Raw genomic sequence first — 16,967 nt, 5'->3', positions numbered from 1 at the left:
TTTGAGTTGAGTCACATGATCAGAAATTATACCAGGTGGAATAAACAGCTCCCCTACCTGCTCCACTGTCAGTAAGCCATTGGAAGATTCTGGCATGGACTGCATGGGAAGAAGCTGGCACAGTGTGCCTAAAAGTAAAGCGACCTCCTTCATACTTCGCCAACAACATACCAGCACCATCTGAGCAGTTACATCACATGTTTTTCTTTCTTTACCTTAAAAAAAAAAAAAATCGATTGCAACACTAGACACTTGATTACTCACCTCCCAGGTTTCTTAGAATAAGATTATTCATAATTTCCCCAAGAACAATCTGCTTGAACAAACCAATTGTAATATTTATATTCATGATAAAACAAGTAACATTTGTTGAGCATGTGCTCTAAGTAAGAATCATGCTAAGTATTTTTTTAATATACTATTTTCAAAATAAATTTTAAAATAAAACACAATACCGTTTCAAAAACTAAGTCTAACTTTCAGACATTAGTGAAACAAACTCTTTCTGCCTCTAAGTCCTCCATAAATTACGACTATAATAAATATATTTCATTATTCATCTTGGTGAGGTAGCTGTTATATCAGTAGAGGGGCAGGATAAAACTGTTAAAATCAAAGGAAAATATAAATTCTCTTTCAGAATACATTTAAATTCCACAGCCAATAAACACCAATTATGCTTACTCTCTTTTTCTAGCTTTTAGAATTTTAGTATTAACATTAAAAAAAAAAATCCAAGACAATTTAAAAGGCAAGTTAACAAAGCAACCCACTTGTGTTTTTTAAAAGCCCACTAAACTAAAAGAGTAAATGTACATACACATCAATATTATAGAATAGATCTAAAAGCACATACACTCAAAAGAGAATAAGTGGGATGGGGAGTCAATGAAGAACTTTAATTCCGGGGGTTTTTTTGTTCTTTTTTTTTTTTTAAGGTAAAATGTAAACACTGAATTGAAATTTTAATTAAGGCTTTAAGTTGTTTTTTTTTTTTTTTTAAAGATTTTATTTATTTATTTGACAGAGAGAATGAGAGAGAGAGCACATGAGAGGGGGGAGGGTCAGAGGGAGAAGCAGACTCCCTGCCGAGCAGGGAGCCCGATGCGGGACTCTATCCAGGGACTCCAGGATCATGACCTGAGCTGAAGGCAGTCGCTTAACCAACTGAGCCACCCAGGCGCCCAGGCTTTAAGTTGTTTTTAATTCAAATTTACCTCTGTATTGCTAGAAACTATTACAATAAGCATATACTTAGCTGTGTAATTAAAAAAAAAAAAAAATCACAAAGAAATTTTTATAAGACAATATCTCCATCTAGTGGAGAATGCAGAATATGTAATAGGTCACTAAGATTACTGCTGATGACTTTTTATAGAATTACAGAAAATGATAAAATAACTAATGAGAAGACAAGCAGTAGAACACAACTTCTGGAGGCTTGCTACAACAGAGCAGCTCACACTTCAGTGAGTAATAAGGTTGATTTCTCTTAAAAGGCTGCTTGACTGTAAGGACCCTCACTGCACACAGTGAACCACATCACTAGGAGAAGCCGACTGCAGCCCAAACCCAAGTTGACCGAGCACCACCTGGCTGCCAAGACAGGTGTTAGCACTCAAAGCTTTCTGTTGTAGCACCTTATATACTGCACTGGGGTGCACCATTTACACATTCCCCAAAATAAATCACTGATAAGCTCAAAGACTTTATTTTCTAGAAATGTTCTGCAAACATCTGCACCCTGATTTACTATATAAAAAACATTTTGTACATTATGTCACTGAAACACCAATTACAATACTACAATGTTGATTTTATACATGCTACCTTTGATCTCTGCTGAAGCACCAATATTTGGCACACTGGCATTCAAGTCCTCCAAATCAAAGCTATCACGTTCTTTGAGTATTTTGGCTTGAGTGAAGTAATCATTAGTATCTCGCGGTTGAATCTCACTCAGAATCGTCTGTAAGCGGCTTGCTGACTCTGAGGGAGAGAGAAGGGAGTGCATAAATCACAGTTCTGCAGCCCATGCGATTTCCCTTGGGAGTATCTGCCCTCAATTTTATATATTTTTTTTTTTTTCTTTTTGGAGAGAGAGCTCGCCAAGCAGGGGTGGGAGGGGGAAGGAGCAGAGGGAGAGGGAGAGAGAGAATCTTAAGCAGGCTCCATGCTCAGCGGGGAGCCCCACACAGGGCTTGATCTCAGGACCCTGAGATCATGACATGACCCAAAATCAAGAGTCCTACGCTTAACTGACTGAGCCACCCAGGTGCCCCGAATTTTATAATTTTTAATACTTGATAATCAGCTCTATTAGAAGGGACTCATGGGGTAGATAATGTGAAAATTACTTATTAAGGTCTTCATGACACTTGAGCGTGCTTTTAAAATATGGCCAAAATTTTAAATTGGTTGAAGACAGTACAAAACAACACAACAGAAACTCTCCGCAAGACAAAGACCATCATCTCATTTACATTGCTTTTCTTTCTTTTACATTGCTTTTCTTAGTGTTATCTAAGAATCTCAAATATGGTGCTCAATCATGTGAAAAAACAGCACTAAACTTCAGGTAATTTGGTTTTAAGAGGTAAGAAACCACCACAACAAAAACAATCTTTAATACAATATTGTATTGTCAACTGTACTTAAAAATAAAGAAAAAAATCTTCTATAGCTCAGGAATATGATAAAGGCTTTGTATTTGACTTTGAAATGCATTAGGTAATATACTGCTTTCTAAGTATGATTTACAGCCCTAGTATTGTATTGAACTTCATTTTTATTCCTTAAGCACTCAATGGATTAGGAAATGTAAGCTCCACGAATGCAACACTTTGTTCACTGCTGAGTCACCAGCACCTACAAAAGAAAACTGGCTCATGGCAGAGGTTCAGTAACATGGGCTAAGGGAATGAACAGATGATGAGGGAATGAAGAGCTAGGCAGGCTCAGATACTTTAAGAAAAAAATAAATAACAACAGCCAGTCACCTGAAACCAATTAACAAATCAAAGAACAGGTATTTTATATACCTATTAGATACACTTACATTTTTTTTAAAGATTTTATTTATTTATTTGTCAGAGAGAGAGACAACATGCACAAGCAGGGGGAGCGGCGGGCAGAGAGAGGAGCAGGCTCCTCGCTGAGCAAGGAGCCCGACACAGGACTTGATCCCAGGACTCCATGATCATGACCCGAGCCAAAGGCAGATGCTCAACCAATTGAGCCACCCAGGTGTCCCTAGATACACTTAAATTTTAGATCTTATAGGAGATACAAAGACCCAAAGGGCTATCACGATGATTCAACCAACATCTTATGTTCACTTGTGGCTTCCATGAAATATTGCCAAAACAAATTTTGACAGCCATGAAAAAATAACACTGGTTCCAAATAGAAACCATGGAAAGACTAAGAAAAAAAGGATGATCAGAATAAAATTTTACCCATTCCTTTTTATGGCTTTCAGAGGAAATGTTTTCAAGGAATTCAGAATGCACAGTAGATAATGTAGGACAGAAACAGGAATAACAGAGACAACCCGAGGAAAAAAGAAAAGGCAAAATCAAGGAAAAGTCTGTGGGCCACAGACTGTTCTTGAGACCAACGGACATTTTAAAACTTAATAACAAACAGAATTTTAGCATACACTATAGGCCCCACCCACCATAGGTGACAAATATTCAAGATTTCTCATCCAGAATATACTGGTACTTGCCTGATCCAAATACTAGCTTTAAGATTGGATGCTTCTTTTTTTTTTTTTTTTAAGATTTTATTTTATTTATTTGAGAGAGAGAGAATGAGAGAGAGCAAGCACATGAGAGGGGGGAGGGTCAGAGGGAGAAGCAGACTCCCTGCCGAGCAGGGAGCCCGATGCGGGACTCTATCCAGGGACTCCAGGATCATGACCTGAGCTGAAGGCAGTCGCTTAACCAACTGAGCCACCCAGGCGCCCAAGATTGGATGCTTCTTATTCCCACGTATTGTTTAAGTAGGAAAACTAAAACATCAAATTTTGGTATACCAGCCAAAATAAACAAATAACTGTGTCTTACTCATGAACCATCACCAATCTGCCAATTCATTTTTAGTAAAGAACAAAACCTAACATTTTCTATGCAAACACAAAACACCAAGTTACTTTAACTGGGTATTTAGGATATGCTCAGTGTGTTTTTAATACAAGCCTCTCATTTGCACTCCTCAAATGCATTCACAAACTTTATTTCAACACCACATGTATACTGTTCGCAGCCAATCCCTTCTGGTTGCTACGGTACAGGTATATATATGCCCCCTACAGTGTCCCACACACTGGGTTTAGTTCCTATCTTTTCTGGAATTGCTCATTCGTTGATTTATTCATTATAACAAATATTTACTGTATATCTATTTCTACCAGGCACTTGCTAAGGACAATGGAGGAAAATACCGATAAAATCCCTCTTAAATCGCAACAACTCCATGAAGAACACTTTGGGAAGAAAAAGAGACAAGACTGGCAAGGTTGCAGGAGCCCAACTATTAGAGGACCTAGTCTGAGGTCACTCAAGTATTTTAAACAAATGGGGTGGGGCAGAGCACAAGAGTTAAGTAGAGATTATGCATAACATGATGAATTATAGGAGTAGAAAATATTGCTGTGGATACAGTATAAAAAGAAAATGGAAGGAGCCAAGAGTAGATGGGGGGAAACCAAATGGGAGGGCCCTAGAATTACACAAACAAGAGAGATAAAAGCCTGGAGTAAGGTAGGAAGATGGCAGATAAAAAGAAAACAGATTTGAAAGATATTTAAGGGGTACCACTGAAAGAACGTGAGGACAGGCAAGATGTAAGGAACAGAAGAGAGATGTCAAGCACTCCTAGGCTCTTGACTTGCACAAACAGATCTTTGGTAGGGCCATTTGCAAAGACACAGGAGTTGGTAGGGAAAAGGCAGATGAAAGTTCATGAGTTCAATGGGGCATTTTGAGTATCTCCTCCCATTTTTTGTTTTAATTAAATTCCCGATTCCTAATAAGCTGCCATCTCTGACTAAACCGCACCTCCCTGATTTATATTGCTCACTCTCCCAGCCCCAGCAGCTACCTGGTATTAGAAAATCCAATTTACCCCAGAGGAGGAAGTACCTTGCTCATCACCTGGTTTATTTATTTGTTTTGGTTATTTTTTAAGAATTAAAGACATTACTACAGTGGCAGAAATATCACTAATCATAATAAATAGCTTCTTGACCCACCTACTTAGCTTCTATATCTTCCCAAAAAAATGATTTGGCGGGGAGAGGCGTAATGAGCAAAAAATATAGGAATTCTAGCTTTTTTCATTTGCTGACCTGAATCAGTGTCCATTGGGATGAGGCCTTCCGGGGAGGAGCTCTGAATGACTGGAGACACCACAGCAGAAAGCCTGTAAGACATCAAAAGGAGCTTCTCTACCACAGGTCTCCATTCACTCACCAACCGTAGGCTGCTGCAACAAGGACAGTACGGAAATTTATACTAAAAGCAAAATTCAAAAATTTAAAATGGAAATTATTACATAAAAGGTTGAATCTGCTTCAAAATTGTGCGATCTATGAAATATTTAAGATATAAAAATATGTGTACACAGGTACATTTTAAAATCTAAGTTTTAATTATCTTTAAGGTAATATATTCCTTTCCCAGGACACATCGCAGTAAGGCTTTAAAGCTCAGAAACGCATGCTCAGGAGACATCTGTGGTACACGTACTTTAGAGATAACCTCTGCAAAGCGCCCGTTATACAGTGAACTCGCCCATACAGTGGAAATGATGCTGCTGCCTGAAGGAGAGAATTTTCAGCCTGAGATAGTTCTTCCTCAAGATTTTCCAACAAGCATTTGATAACTAGAAAAAGCAAACAAAAAACCAAAGTAATGCCAGCTTAAAAACACATTTATAAATTTGTGAATAGCTAAGCAGTCCCCACAAAAAAAAACATCCAACTCAACTAAACTTTGTTAGAGGTTTTATATTAAAAAAGAGATTTTTCAAAGTTATCCAGCCTGCTATACATTTCCAGTCAAGAAGGCAGAACTGTGTCTTTCCCTAACTTCCTGGATCCATTTTCAGCATTCACTCTGAATCGTTGCTCCTAGACCTCCTCTATCTGGGGAATCAGACCCCAGGCCCATGTGCCATGTGCTATTTGAACAGTTGTTGTTTTGTGGTTTTTTTAAATAATGGCTTTATTGAGATATAGTTCACATACCACACAATTTATACATTTAAAGTATATAAGTCAATGGTTTTTAGTATATTCATAGATATATGCAATCATCACTACATAGATACATGCAATCATCACTACAGTGAATTTTAGAACATTTTAATCCACCCCCCCCAAAAAAACCCTTACCCATTATCAGTCACTCCCCTCCCTGTACCTCTCATCTTCCCCAGCCCTAAGCAAAAACGTATCTATTTTCTATAGATTTGCCTATTCTGGACATACATAAACAGAATCATAAAATACGTGGCTTCTTTCACTTAGCACAGTGTTTTCAAAGTTCATCCATGTTGTAGCATGCATCACTGTTTCATTCCTTTTTATGGCTGAATAACAGTCCACTGTATGAACATACCACATTTTATTTATACATTTATCAGTTAATGGACATGGGAGTTATTTCCATGTTTTGGCTATTAAGTATAATTCTGCTGTAAACATTCACATATTAAGTTTTTGTTTGGACATACTTTTCATTTCTCTTAATATATGCCCAGTATAGACTAAATGTTCATGTCCTTCCCAAAATTCCTATTTGAAGCCCCAAGCCCCATATTTGAAAATGGAGTCTTTAGGAAGAAATTAGGTTTAGATGAGGTTGTGAGAGTGGGACTCCCCCCCCCCGTCCAATGACAGGATTAGAGTCTTTATAAGAAGAGGAGGAGAGACCAGAACTGGCTTCCTCTCCTCCATGTGAGCAGAGCAAGAAGGGTGCTATCTGAAGCCAGGGAAAGGGTTCTCACCAGGAATTGAAATTGCTCCCACCTTAATCTGGAACTTCCCAGCCTCCAGAACTGTGAGAGAGAGATGTTTGTTGTTTAAAACGCCCAGGCGATGGTATCTTGTTACAGGAGCCTGAGTGTGGAACTGTAGGATCATATGGTAACGCCATGTTTAACTTTCCAGGTAACTGCCAGACTGTTTTCCAGTGTGGCTGCACCATTTTACATTCCTGCCAGCAGTGTGTGAGGGCTTTGCTTTTTCCACATCCCCTCAACACCGGATATTATCTATTTTCTTGTTTATAGCCACCCTACTGGGTGTGAAGTGCTTCCTCACTGTAATTTGGATTTGCGTTTCCCTACTGGCTAATATGCTAAGCATCTTTTCATGTGATTATTTTTCACATTTATCTTTTAGGAGAAATGTCTATTCAGATTCTTTGTCCATTTTTAAATTTGGTTATATCCTTTTACTAGGGAGTTGTAAAAATTCTTTATATATTCTAGATATAAGTCCCTTATTAGATAAAGGAGTCGCAAATGTTTCCCATTCTACAGGTTGTCTTTTCACTTTCTTAATGACATCCTTGACACACATGTTTCAAATTTTCAATAAGTCCAATTTATCTACTTTTTCTTTGCTTGTGCTGTGGGTGTCAGATCTAAGAAACCACTACCTAATCTAAGATCACAAAGATTTACACTCATGTTTTCTTCTAAGAGTTTTATTGTTTTTAGCTTTTGCATTTAGGTCTTTGATCCATTTTAAACTAATTTTTGTATATGGTATAAAGAAGTGGGTTCAACTTCATTCTTTTGCAGGTAACTATCTAGTTATCCCAGCATAGTCGATGTCACCTCTCACCACTCAAGAGTTATAGTTTAAATTTTAAAACTGTGTAACATAACCAGTAAATTATTAACATTAAAATATACAAAGAAGTCCTAAAAATCAATAGGAAAAAGACAAACAGCCCTACAGAAAACTAAACAAAGAACATGAACAGGCATTTCACAGAAGGGGAGAAGTGAATTGCTTATAAACATGTAAAAAGATGCTCGATTACATTAACAACAAGAAAAATGCAAGATGAAACCACAAGATAGCCACTTCATATTCTGTAAACCTTTAAAATCTGACAATAGCAAGTTATAGTGATGATGTAATACACCACAACTCTCAAAATTTATAATTTGGCATCATCTAGTTAGGTTGAAGATGCACATACTTTATGACTAGGCTATCCTACTTTTTTGTTTACCAAAACTCTTGGACACGTCTATTAGAAGAGATATATACGAGAATGTTCACATCAGCATTATTTATTTAGAAAAAAGAAGTCCCTCAACAGGAGAAGGTATTAATAAAATGCAGTAAATTCGTATAATACATATGGTACTATTTATATAAAATTCAAAATCATGTAAAAGTAAGTAATATATTGTTTAATGATATATACATGGGTGGTAAAATCTTGGTAAAAATAAGATGAAAGACTGATATAAACCATATGAGAGTAATTATATGGCAGGGGGAGGGAGCTAGGATAGAAGAGAAGCTTTAAAGGTATGGGTATTATTATACTTCTTAAGTTGGGTGTTATAACCTAGCTTGGGAATAAAACTTGTGACATTTTTATACTATTATTATTTAAATCCTATATCTATATTTAAATTATTTTTGTATGCTTGAAATATCTCATGGAGTTTTTAAATGACTTGAATTTGAAAGCCTGTACATGAACAGTTTACCCCAAATGCAAACCTCTTCCTGTCACGTATCAGGGTCTCCTTTTGAGCCCAGCCCTGAAGCAACTAGAGTGGACAAGTGCCATCTTCCATGGCACTGTCCCCTCCTTATCCCCATTTCTACCAGAACTACCCATGGCCTCCTAATTTTCTCCCATTATTAGTTCTCTTTCTCGGGGCATTTTTTACCATCTTGGAGAGAACAGTTTCTAACACTCTTCCTACATCTGACCTCTCTCTCTTTTTTTTTTTTTTAAATAAAAATCCTTATCTGTCCTTATTTATAATACAACTCCAAAGTGAATATTTACCAGCACAAAATTAAGCACATGAATCCCCAAGAAATACTTGCTGGAAATTACTAGACCTAAACCAACCAACTAGGTTTTAGAACTGGCTATATGGGAAGAGTAAAAGGCAGGGGTGTGACAGTCAGTTAAAACATAAATCTGATAGACAAAGGAACTCTGCTCTTTACAGAAATAGCAAAGATGATCTAGCTATAGTCATAGTAAAATATCTGCCCCCCCCCCGCCAAAAGTACATTTTTGGTAGAGAAAAGACGTCCTATTTTTTTTTTAAAGATTTTATTTATTTATTTGTCAGAGAGAGAGAGAAGTAGAGAGCACAAACAAGGGGGAGCAGCAAACAGAGGGAGAAGAAGGCTCCCTACTGAGCAAGGAGCCGGATGCGGGACGCGATCCCAGGACCCTGGAATCATGACCCGAGCTGAAGGCAAACATTTAACCAACTGAGCCACCCAAGTGTCCCAAGATGTCCTATTTAAATAAGAGCTTTATTAATGTACATTTGTATAATCTACTTATTTAACATGAACCCTCTGTTTAGAAACAGTGTTATAGCTGAGTAAACTATTTACTTGCAATTCACAGAGAAATTCACAGTATTCTTCTATGCTAGTAAACTCTTCAATTAAAAAAAAACACACAAAATAGGGGCACCTGGGTAGCTCAGTTGGTTAAGCGTCTGCCTTTGGCTCAGGTCAGGATCCCAGGGTCCTGAGATTGAGCCCCAAGTCGGGCTCCCTGCTCAGCAGGTAGCCTTCTTCTCCCTCTCCCTCTGCCACTCCCCCTGCTTGTACTCTCAACCTCTCTTGCTCACTCTCAAATAAATAAAAATCTTTAAAAAAATTTAAAAAACACAAAATAAATGTTTAACCACTAGCTATGCTAACTAAATGAATAGCGAGAGAGTAAGACACTGGTTTGGATAAGCAACAGCAAAAGGTCATTTATCCATACAAACCCATTAATGTGTTCCTCTCCACCACAACAGCAGACTTATCTCCATTTCCACATGAAGCCTGCTGAGTTTGTAAGGAGGCAGACAGGGATGAGGGCAGGGCATCCTGCCAGATTAAGAAGTTCAACAGGTAAGAAGCTGTCACACAGTCGTATGGTTTAGTGCTTGAGCTGAGCTCCAGTGCTGCTTGGAATAAGGCTTGCAGTTTCTCTGAATCCTAGAATAAAGCACAGACTCAGTAACTGTCACTGAAACATTTCTTTAATTTGAAGGAATTTTTCTTTTTTTTAAAGATCTTATTTATTTATTTGACAGAAAGAGACAGGGCAAGAGAGGGAACACAAGCAGCGGGAGTGGGAGAGGGAGAAGCAGGCTCCCCGCTGAGCAGGGAGCCCGATGCGGGGCTCCATCCCAGGACCTCGGGATCATGACCTGAGCTGAAGGAAGCCGCTTAACGACTGAGCCACCCAGGCGCCCCTAATTTGAAGGAATTTAAAAATAGAGCCTGCCACATAACTGAAACTTGATATAAGCATTACTTCAATTCCCTTTTTCCCAGAATACAGGTTAGACTTTATTATAGTAATTACTGATTATCATTATTACTCAGCTCTAGTGATGAGGATCTTGGAAATAATGTCAATTGGGAAATTCGACATTGATAAAGCTTTTTTTTTTTCAGTACCTCTTTCTCCAGCAGAAGTATGCTTTTTCCTGTAGAAATTCTGCTATGACTATGGCCAGACCATCTTTCTTATGTCCACATGGACCAGAGTTTTTTTGTACATTGAAGTCTCTTTTACCTGGGCAGCATACTACTGCACTTCCCCCATCCCCCTCTCCATTCAGCGAATTCAATGGAAAAAAATACAAATTCACACAAAAGTACCAATCCACCAGGCTATTCCTGGCAAAGATCCATGTATATGTGCAGAAAATAAAATGATCATATCAGCCTCAGAAATTCTGCATAAGAGCTCCCACACCTGTATGTCACAGAAACATCCACTCACATGCATGTCCTAAAGAAGAAAGAACAAAGGACAGTTCACTGTAACAAGTATGGAAAGGCCCTGGGCTGAGGTCAAGAGACATGGGTCTTCGTCCCAACTCCATGGTTGGCAAATTACATGTTCAATACACTGGGTCTCAGGGTTTCACTGCTCAATAGTATTAATTCTACTAGGATTACTCCATAATTATCATATACAAGGGGAAAATCATTATAAGCTTAATTTTTTAAAATTTTTTTAAAAGATTTTATTTATTTATTTGACAGAGCGCCAGCACAAGTAGGGGGAGGGGCAGGCAAAGGCAGAGGGAGAAGCAGGTTCCCCACTATGCAGGGAGCCAATGCTGAATTCAATCCCAGGACCCTGGGATCATGACCTGAGCTGAAGGCAGACACTTAACGACTGAGCCACCCAGGCGCTCCATAAGCTTAATTTTTAATTTGGCTATAGGTACACCAATATTTAAATCTATTAATTTCCAATAGATATCAAACATACTGATTCAAGGGGCACCTGGGTGGCTCAGTTGTTAAGCGTCTGCCTTCGGCTCAGGTCATGATCCCAGGGTCCTGGGATCGAGCCCCATGTTGGGCTCCTGCTCCGCAGGAAGCCTGCTTCTCCCTCTCCCTCTCCCTCTCCCCCTGCTTGTGTTCCTGCTCTCGCTATCTCTCTGTCAAATAAATAAATAAAACCTTTAAAAAAAATACTGATTCAAATACCAATTTCTTTCAGTTTAAATTCTTTGCCATTTGATATGTTTAATTTTCTGTGACCTAAAAAAGACAGTGGCCAAAAGCTCAAATCGAAATCAATATTAGAAAGAACCAATTAAGCATCTAAGCCATTTTTTTGGTAACTGACAGTTAAGTCCATGAACTGCTTAACTGACAATTAGTAAGAAACACAATAAATAGCCTTTGGAGTCTAAAATAGCTTTGTTCTGGGGCACCTGGGTGGCTCAGTCAGTTAAGCATGTGCCTTCAGCTCAGGTTATGATCCCAGGGTCCTGGGATCAAGCCCCACGTTGGGCTCCCTGCTCAGTGGGGAGTCTCCTTCTCCCTCTCCCTCTGCTGCTCCCCCTGCTTGTGCTCTCTCACTCGCTTGCTCTCTCTCAAATAAATAAATAAAATCTTAAAAATAAATACATAAAATATCTTTCTTCAATCATCTGAGGTCAGTAAAAATATAATATAAAGACCTTGGATATGTAGCTCCACAAGAAAAAAGGGCAACAGACAATGTGAGTAATAAAGTCATGTACTACAAAGATATGTCATCAAAAATACATATACACAGGGGCACTTGGGTGGCTCAGATGGGTAAGCGTCTGCCTTGAGCTCAGTTCATGATCCCAGGGTCCTGGGATCGAGCCCCACATCAGACTCCTGGCTCAGTGGGGAGCCTGCTTCTCCCTCTCCCTCTGCCTCTTCCCCTGCTCATGCTCTCTCTCTATATATATCTGTGTCTCAAATGAATAAATAAAATCTTTAAAAATAAAATAAAAAATATATATATACACAGGTCCTTATATTAGTTAAGATTCAAAAACGTTTTAAAGTTATCTCAAAGGACCAAGTCTTTCATATAGATACTATAATATACCCCCGCCCCGAGATATTCTCAAAATATTTGCCAGGAGTGAGTCACAGTTATATATAGGATACAAGGCTTCAGTGTGATGAATGGTAAGGGGCAAGGAGGATGGGAAGGTGGGAGAGAAGAAAGGAAGAGAAAGCATCTCCTTTTAAAACTCTCTATTTTACAAAAGTTAGAAGCCTAAGCACCAAAAGAAGCTTTTGCTTACCAAGGCATCTGAAAGACCACAAAGATAAATGGATACTGAAGAACAACTCCTAATATGGACCCAAGTTAGAAAAGATCCTGCAATGCCATCTGGAAGCCATGGAAACAGACACCTTGTGCTCTCTGACATGTGCTCCTACAGAATCCCACTGTGGGGCGCCTGGGTGGCTCAGTGGGTTAAGCGTCTGCCTTTGGCTCCGGTCATGATCCTGGGGTCCTGGGATCAAGCCCGGCATTGGGCTCCCTGCTCAGTGGGGAACCTACTTCTCCCTCTCCCTCTACCCCTCCCCCGCTGCTCTCATGCTTTCTCTAATAAATAAATAAATAAAATCTTAAAAAAAAAAAGGAGGGGCGCCTGGCTGGCTCAGTCGTTAAGCGTCTGCCTTCGGCTCAGGTCATGATCTCAGGGTCCTGGGATCGAGCCCCACATCGGGCTCCCTGCTCGGCGGGAAGCCTGTTTCTCCCTCTCCCACTCCCCCTGCTTGTGTTCCCTCTCTCACTGTGCCTCTCTCTGTCAAATAAATAAATAAAATCTTTAAAAAAAAAAAAAAAGGGAATCCCACTGCATCTACAAGCTATCCCGCCCTAAATAGAGCCTAACAGCCAGAGAAAGAATAGACCATGGCTCAGCGGCAGCCCCTGTAGGTGCCTTCGGCCTCTATACAGCTCTAACAGAAAGCCACAGCAAAGCTCTGGAACAGTAAACCCACAGCTGCTGGTGACCTCACAGCCCCAGAACATACCTCAAGGGCAGAACCAAGCACTTCGGCTAGTGGGTCCCCTGCAGACCCATCCCCATGCTGTGTCCACACTCCCGAGCCCACCTTTGCTTCCCACCCCATGGTTGGCAGTGCCTGCTGTCAGGAAGAGAGCAGGGGCTGGGGATAGGGTAGAAGGCCGGGGGAGAAAACTGCTGTTAACCTCAAGTACTCTGAGTTTCAGTCTCAGTTTAGCTATTGCTTGTTGGAAGATCAGAAACACGTTCTCTGCCTCACTTACACTCGGCTTCCCAGTCAACTTAGCAAGGATGTTATTTCAAAAAACGCAAGTTACTGTAAGTGATGTATTTTGACAGAATATTAACATGTCCACGGGAACTGGGGAGACCGCAGTTAACTGAAATCTACCAATACTCTTGTGAGCAATAAAACCTACTGCTTCTCACACCTTCCTTTTTATCAAAACAATAAAAGAAGCAGAGCTCATGGATTTGGAGGTTTTTTTCTCTTATATTTCCTCCTTCCACATCATCCATCCCTACCTCCTCCAACCTACCACCCTGCAAGAGTAAAAGTATTAATGATAACTGAAACAGTCAGAAGATATAAGAAGGCAGATGCAAAAAGCCTGCACAATCCTGCTTTATTTGCTGCTAAAATAGAAAGTTTTCAGGCATACACCACATTCGTATTTACAAAGAAAAAGTCCAAATACCTGAAATTGTACAACTGTTTTTGGTAACTTCATTAGAAGATCAAATGCTAAAATCTTCACTTCCTCAAAAGTGCTGGTAAAACATTCCATTAGTGTTTGGAAACGACCTACATCAATATCATGACTCAGCTGATACACTGTTTGGACTTGACCTAAAAATAGAAAAAGATTTAAAAGTGAATACAAGACGGGGCACCTGGCTGGCTCAGTTGATAGAGCATGTGACTCTTGATCTCAGACTCGTGAGTTCAAGACCCACATTGGGTGTGGAGCCTACTTAAAATAATTAATAAAAGAAAAGGGAAATCAACATGTTGAAGTTATCTGACCAAATTTATAGAAAATTGGTGCAAAGATTCACACTTCACAGTTTACCCACATTAGCAAAAAAGAATAATTTTTCCTTATTTCCTAAAATGATAAAATATTAAAGCTCCCCAAATAAAAAGTACTTCTTAAAATTTTGTTTAAAATCACTTCATTCTCTTCCAAAAGGTTATACTGTATATAAAAGAGTCCTAAGTTAGCTTTCAAATAAAATGAAATAAATTTAGGAATATGTCTTTTAAAATATCTTTGTAAAATGCCTTAACCTAGAATCCAAAGTCCTACCATGTCTTAGTTAAACCAACACAGAATAATCGATATGATGATATATCCTAATAGAATTACTGGACATCAAAGATAAAGGAGGATTCTTCTGGCTATTCAGGCACAAAGCTCAATTCATCTCCAAAATGGGAAAACATTAAGCTGGCTTTACTCTACGCCTTAGCAACATGTAGTGCTAGAAGACAGTAGAGCAACATCCTCAGGGAAAGGTATGGTGAAAAATTATACATCAAAATCCTCCTCTAGGGGCACCTGGGCGGCTCAGTCGGTTAAGCATCCAACTCTTGATTTGGCTCAGGTCATGATCTCAATGTCGTGAGACCCAGCCCTGCGTTGGGATCCACGCTCAGCGGGGGAGGCTGCTTGAGGATTCTCTCTCTCCCTCTGCCCCTTTGCCTCCCATGCCCTCTCTGTCTCTCTTGAATAGTAAATAAATAAATCTTTAAAAAATCCTACTCCATCAAGTACAATGTCAATAGCAGCATTTTGGGGGTTTTTTTTAAGAATTTTTTTTTTTAAATTTATTTATTTGACAGAGACACAGCGAGAGAGGGAACACAAGCAGGGGGATGGTAGAGGGAGAAGCAGGCCTTCCGTGGAGCAGGGAGCCTGATGCGGGGCTCGATCCCAGGACCCTGGGATCATGACCTGAGCTGAAGGCAGACGCTTAACGACTGAGCCACCCAGGCGCCCCAATATCAGCATTTTTGAATGTGTGAGAAATTAAGAACTCTATTTCCCCAAAAACTCTTCTCAAAATGAAGATGAATTTCAGCCAATGAAGAAATGAACAGAAAAACTATCACAAAAGAATGATGGTAGTCACCAAATCCATTTAACTCCGAGATTAAGACTAAACAATTATGGCAATAATGGGTTTCACAGCAGAATGTGAAGAACATTTAACATTTAACAAATTAACCACTCTGATAACACCTAAAAACATGCCTATGCTAATTTGAAGAATGATGTTCAACACGATATGCATTTATTTAATCTTAACTCACAAGTTAGTGCAACCCGTGAAATTCCTAGAGCAAGTAAATGGAGTTTTTGTCACTTCATTCACACCTCTGCTTAAATTTACTTCTTTTCCAACTCAGATGCTTCTAATTCCTTTTTCTTGCCTTACTGCTCCGGCTAAAGTTTTCAGTATACAATGGTGATCAGGAGTGGTCAAAGTGAGCTTCTGTGTCTTGTTCCTGATCACAGAGGAAAGACTTTCAGTCTTTTACCATTGAGTTTGGTGTCAGGTGTGCGTTCTTCATGAATGTCCTTTATCCTATTGAGGAAGCTCCCTTCTATTCCTACTTTCTTGAGTGTTTATTTATCATATCAGGATGCTGAATTTTGTCAATAGCTTTTCTGCATCAATTGAGATTATCATGGGTTTTTTTCCCTTCGTTTTAATGTGGTGTATTACACTGACTATTTTTTTCTTACATTGAACACCCTTGCATTCCTGGGATAAATTCCACTTGGTCATGGGTATAATACTTTTAATATGGTGTTGGATTTGGTTTGCTTGTATTGTGTTGAGAATTTTTGCATTTATGTTCATAAGGGATACTGGCCTATAGTTTTCTTTTCTTGTGGTGGCTTTGTCTGCTTTGGTACCAGGGTGATGCTGGCTTCACAGAATGAGTTTGGAAATGTTCCCTCCTGTCCAATTTCTTTAGAAGACTTTGTTAATATTAATTCTTTAAACGTTCGGTAGAATTCACCAGTGAAGCTACTCCCTCTAGACTTTCCTTTGCTGAGAGGCTTTTGATTACTGACCCCCACCTCTTACTTGCTACAGATAACAAATTTTCTATTTGTTAAATCAGTAGTTTGTATGTTTCTAGGAATCTGTCCATTTCATTTAAGTTACCTAATTCATTGAAAATACAATCCTTTTTATTTCTGTAAGGTCAGTAGAAATGTCCCTGCTTGTATTTCTGATCTTAGTTATTTGTACCTTCTTTTGTTTTATTCTTAGTATAGCTAAAATTTTGTTGACCTTTTAGAAAAACCAACTTTTGTTTTCGTTGATTTCTCTATAATGTTTTCCTATTCCCCATTTCGCTTATCTCTGTTCTAATCTTTATTTCCTTCCTT

The 16,967-nt window shown here is 39.0% G+C and overlaps 1 protein-coding gene across 16 annotated transcripts in view; it reads right to left on the bottom strand.

Annotated features, from left to right (window-relative positions):
* The window catches only part of THADA (THADA armadillo repeat containing), a 325,846-nt gene that overhangs the window by 277,254 nt on the left and 31,625 nt on the right, over positions 1-16,967 (bottom strand). For 11 of the 16 annotated variants that reach the window (XR_008506903.2, XM_045885094.3, XM_054509897.2 and 8 more), the window contains 6 exons: positions 14,256-14,407; positions 10,009-10,222; positions 5,754-5,889; positions 5,354-5,490; positions 1,828-1,989; positions 58-215 (listed from right to left, as the gene is read on the bottom strand). Coding sequence is in view for 15 of the 16 variants with exons in the window: in XM_045885094.3 (XP_045741050.1) it covers positions 58-215; positions 1,828-1,989; positions 5,354-5,490; positions 5,754-5,889; positions 10,009-10,222; positions 14,256-14,407 (959 nt within the window). In the remaining variant the exon portion in view is untranslated. The remainder of the gene's footprint in view (positions 1-57; positions 216-1,827; positions 1,990-5,353; positions 5,491-5,753; positions 5,890-10,008; positions 10,223-14,255; positions 14,408-16,967) is intronic. The other 5 variants (XM_045885095.3, XM_045885096.3, XM_045885097.3 and 2 more) reach the window with 5 other exon arrangements.

This window comes from Mirounga angustirostris, unplaced genomic scaffold (assembly GCF_029215605.1).
Source record: "Mirounga angustirostris isolate CCGP_5_RB_7025 unplaced genomic scaffold, mMirAng1.0.hap1 SCAF_10, whole genome shotgun sequence".
NCBI lineage: Eukaryota > Metazoa > Chordata > Mammalia > Carnivora > Phocidae > Mirounga > Mirounga angustirostris.
The sequence above is the reverse complement of the archived record's forward strand: the minus strand, read 5'-3'. Positions and strand labels throughout refer to the sequence as shown.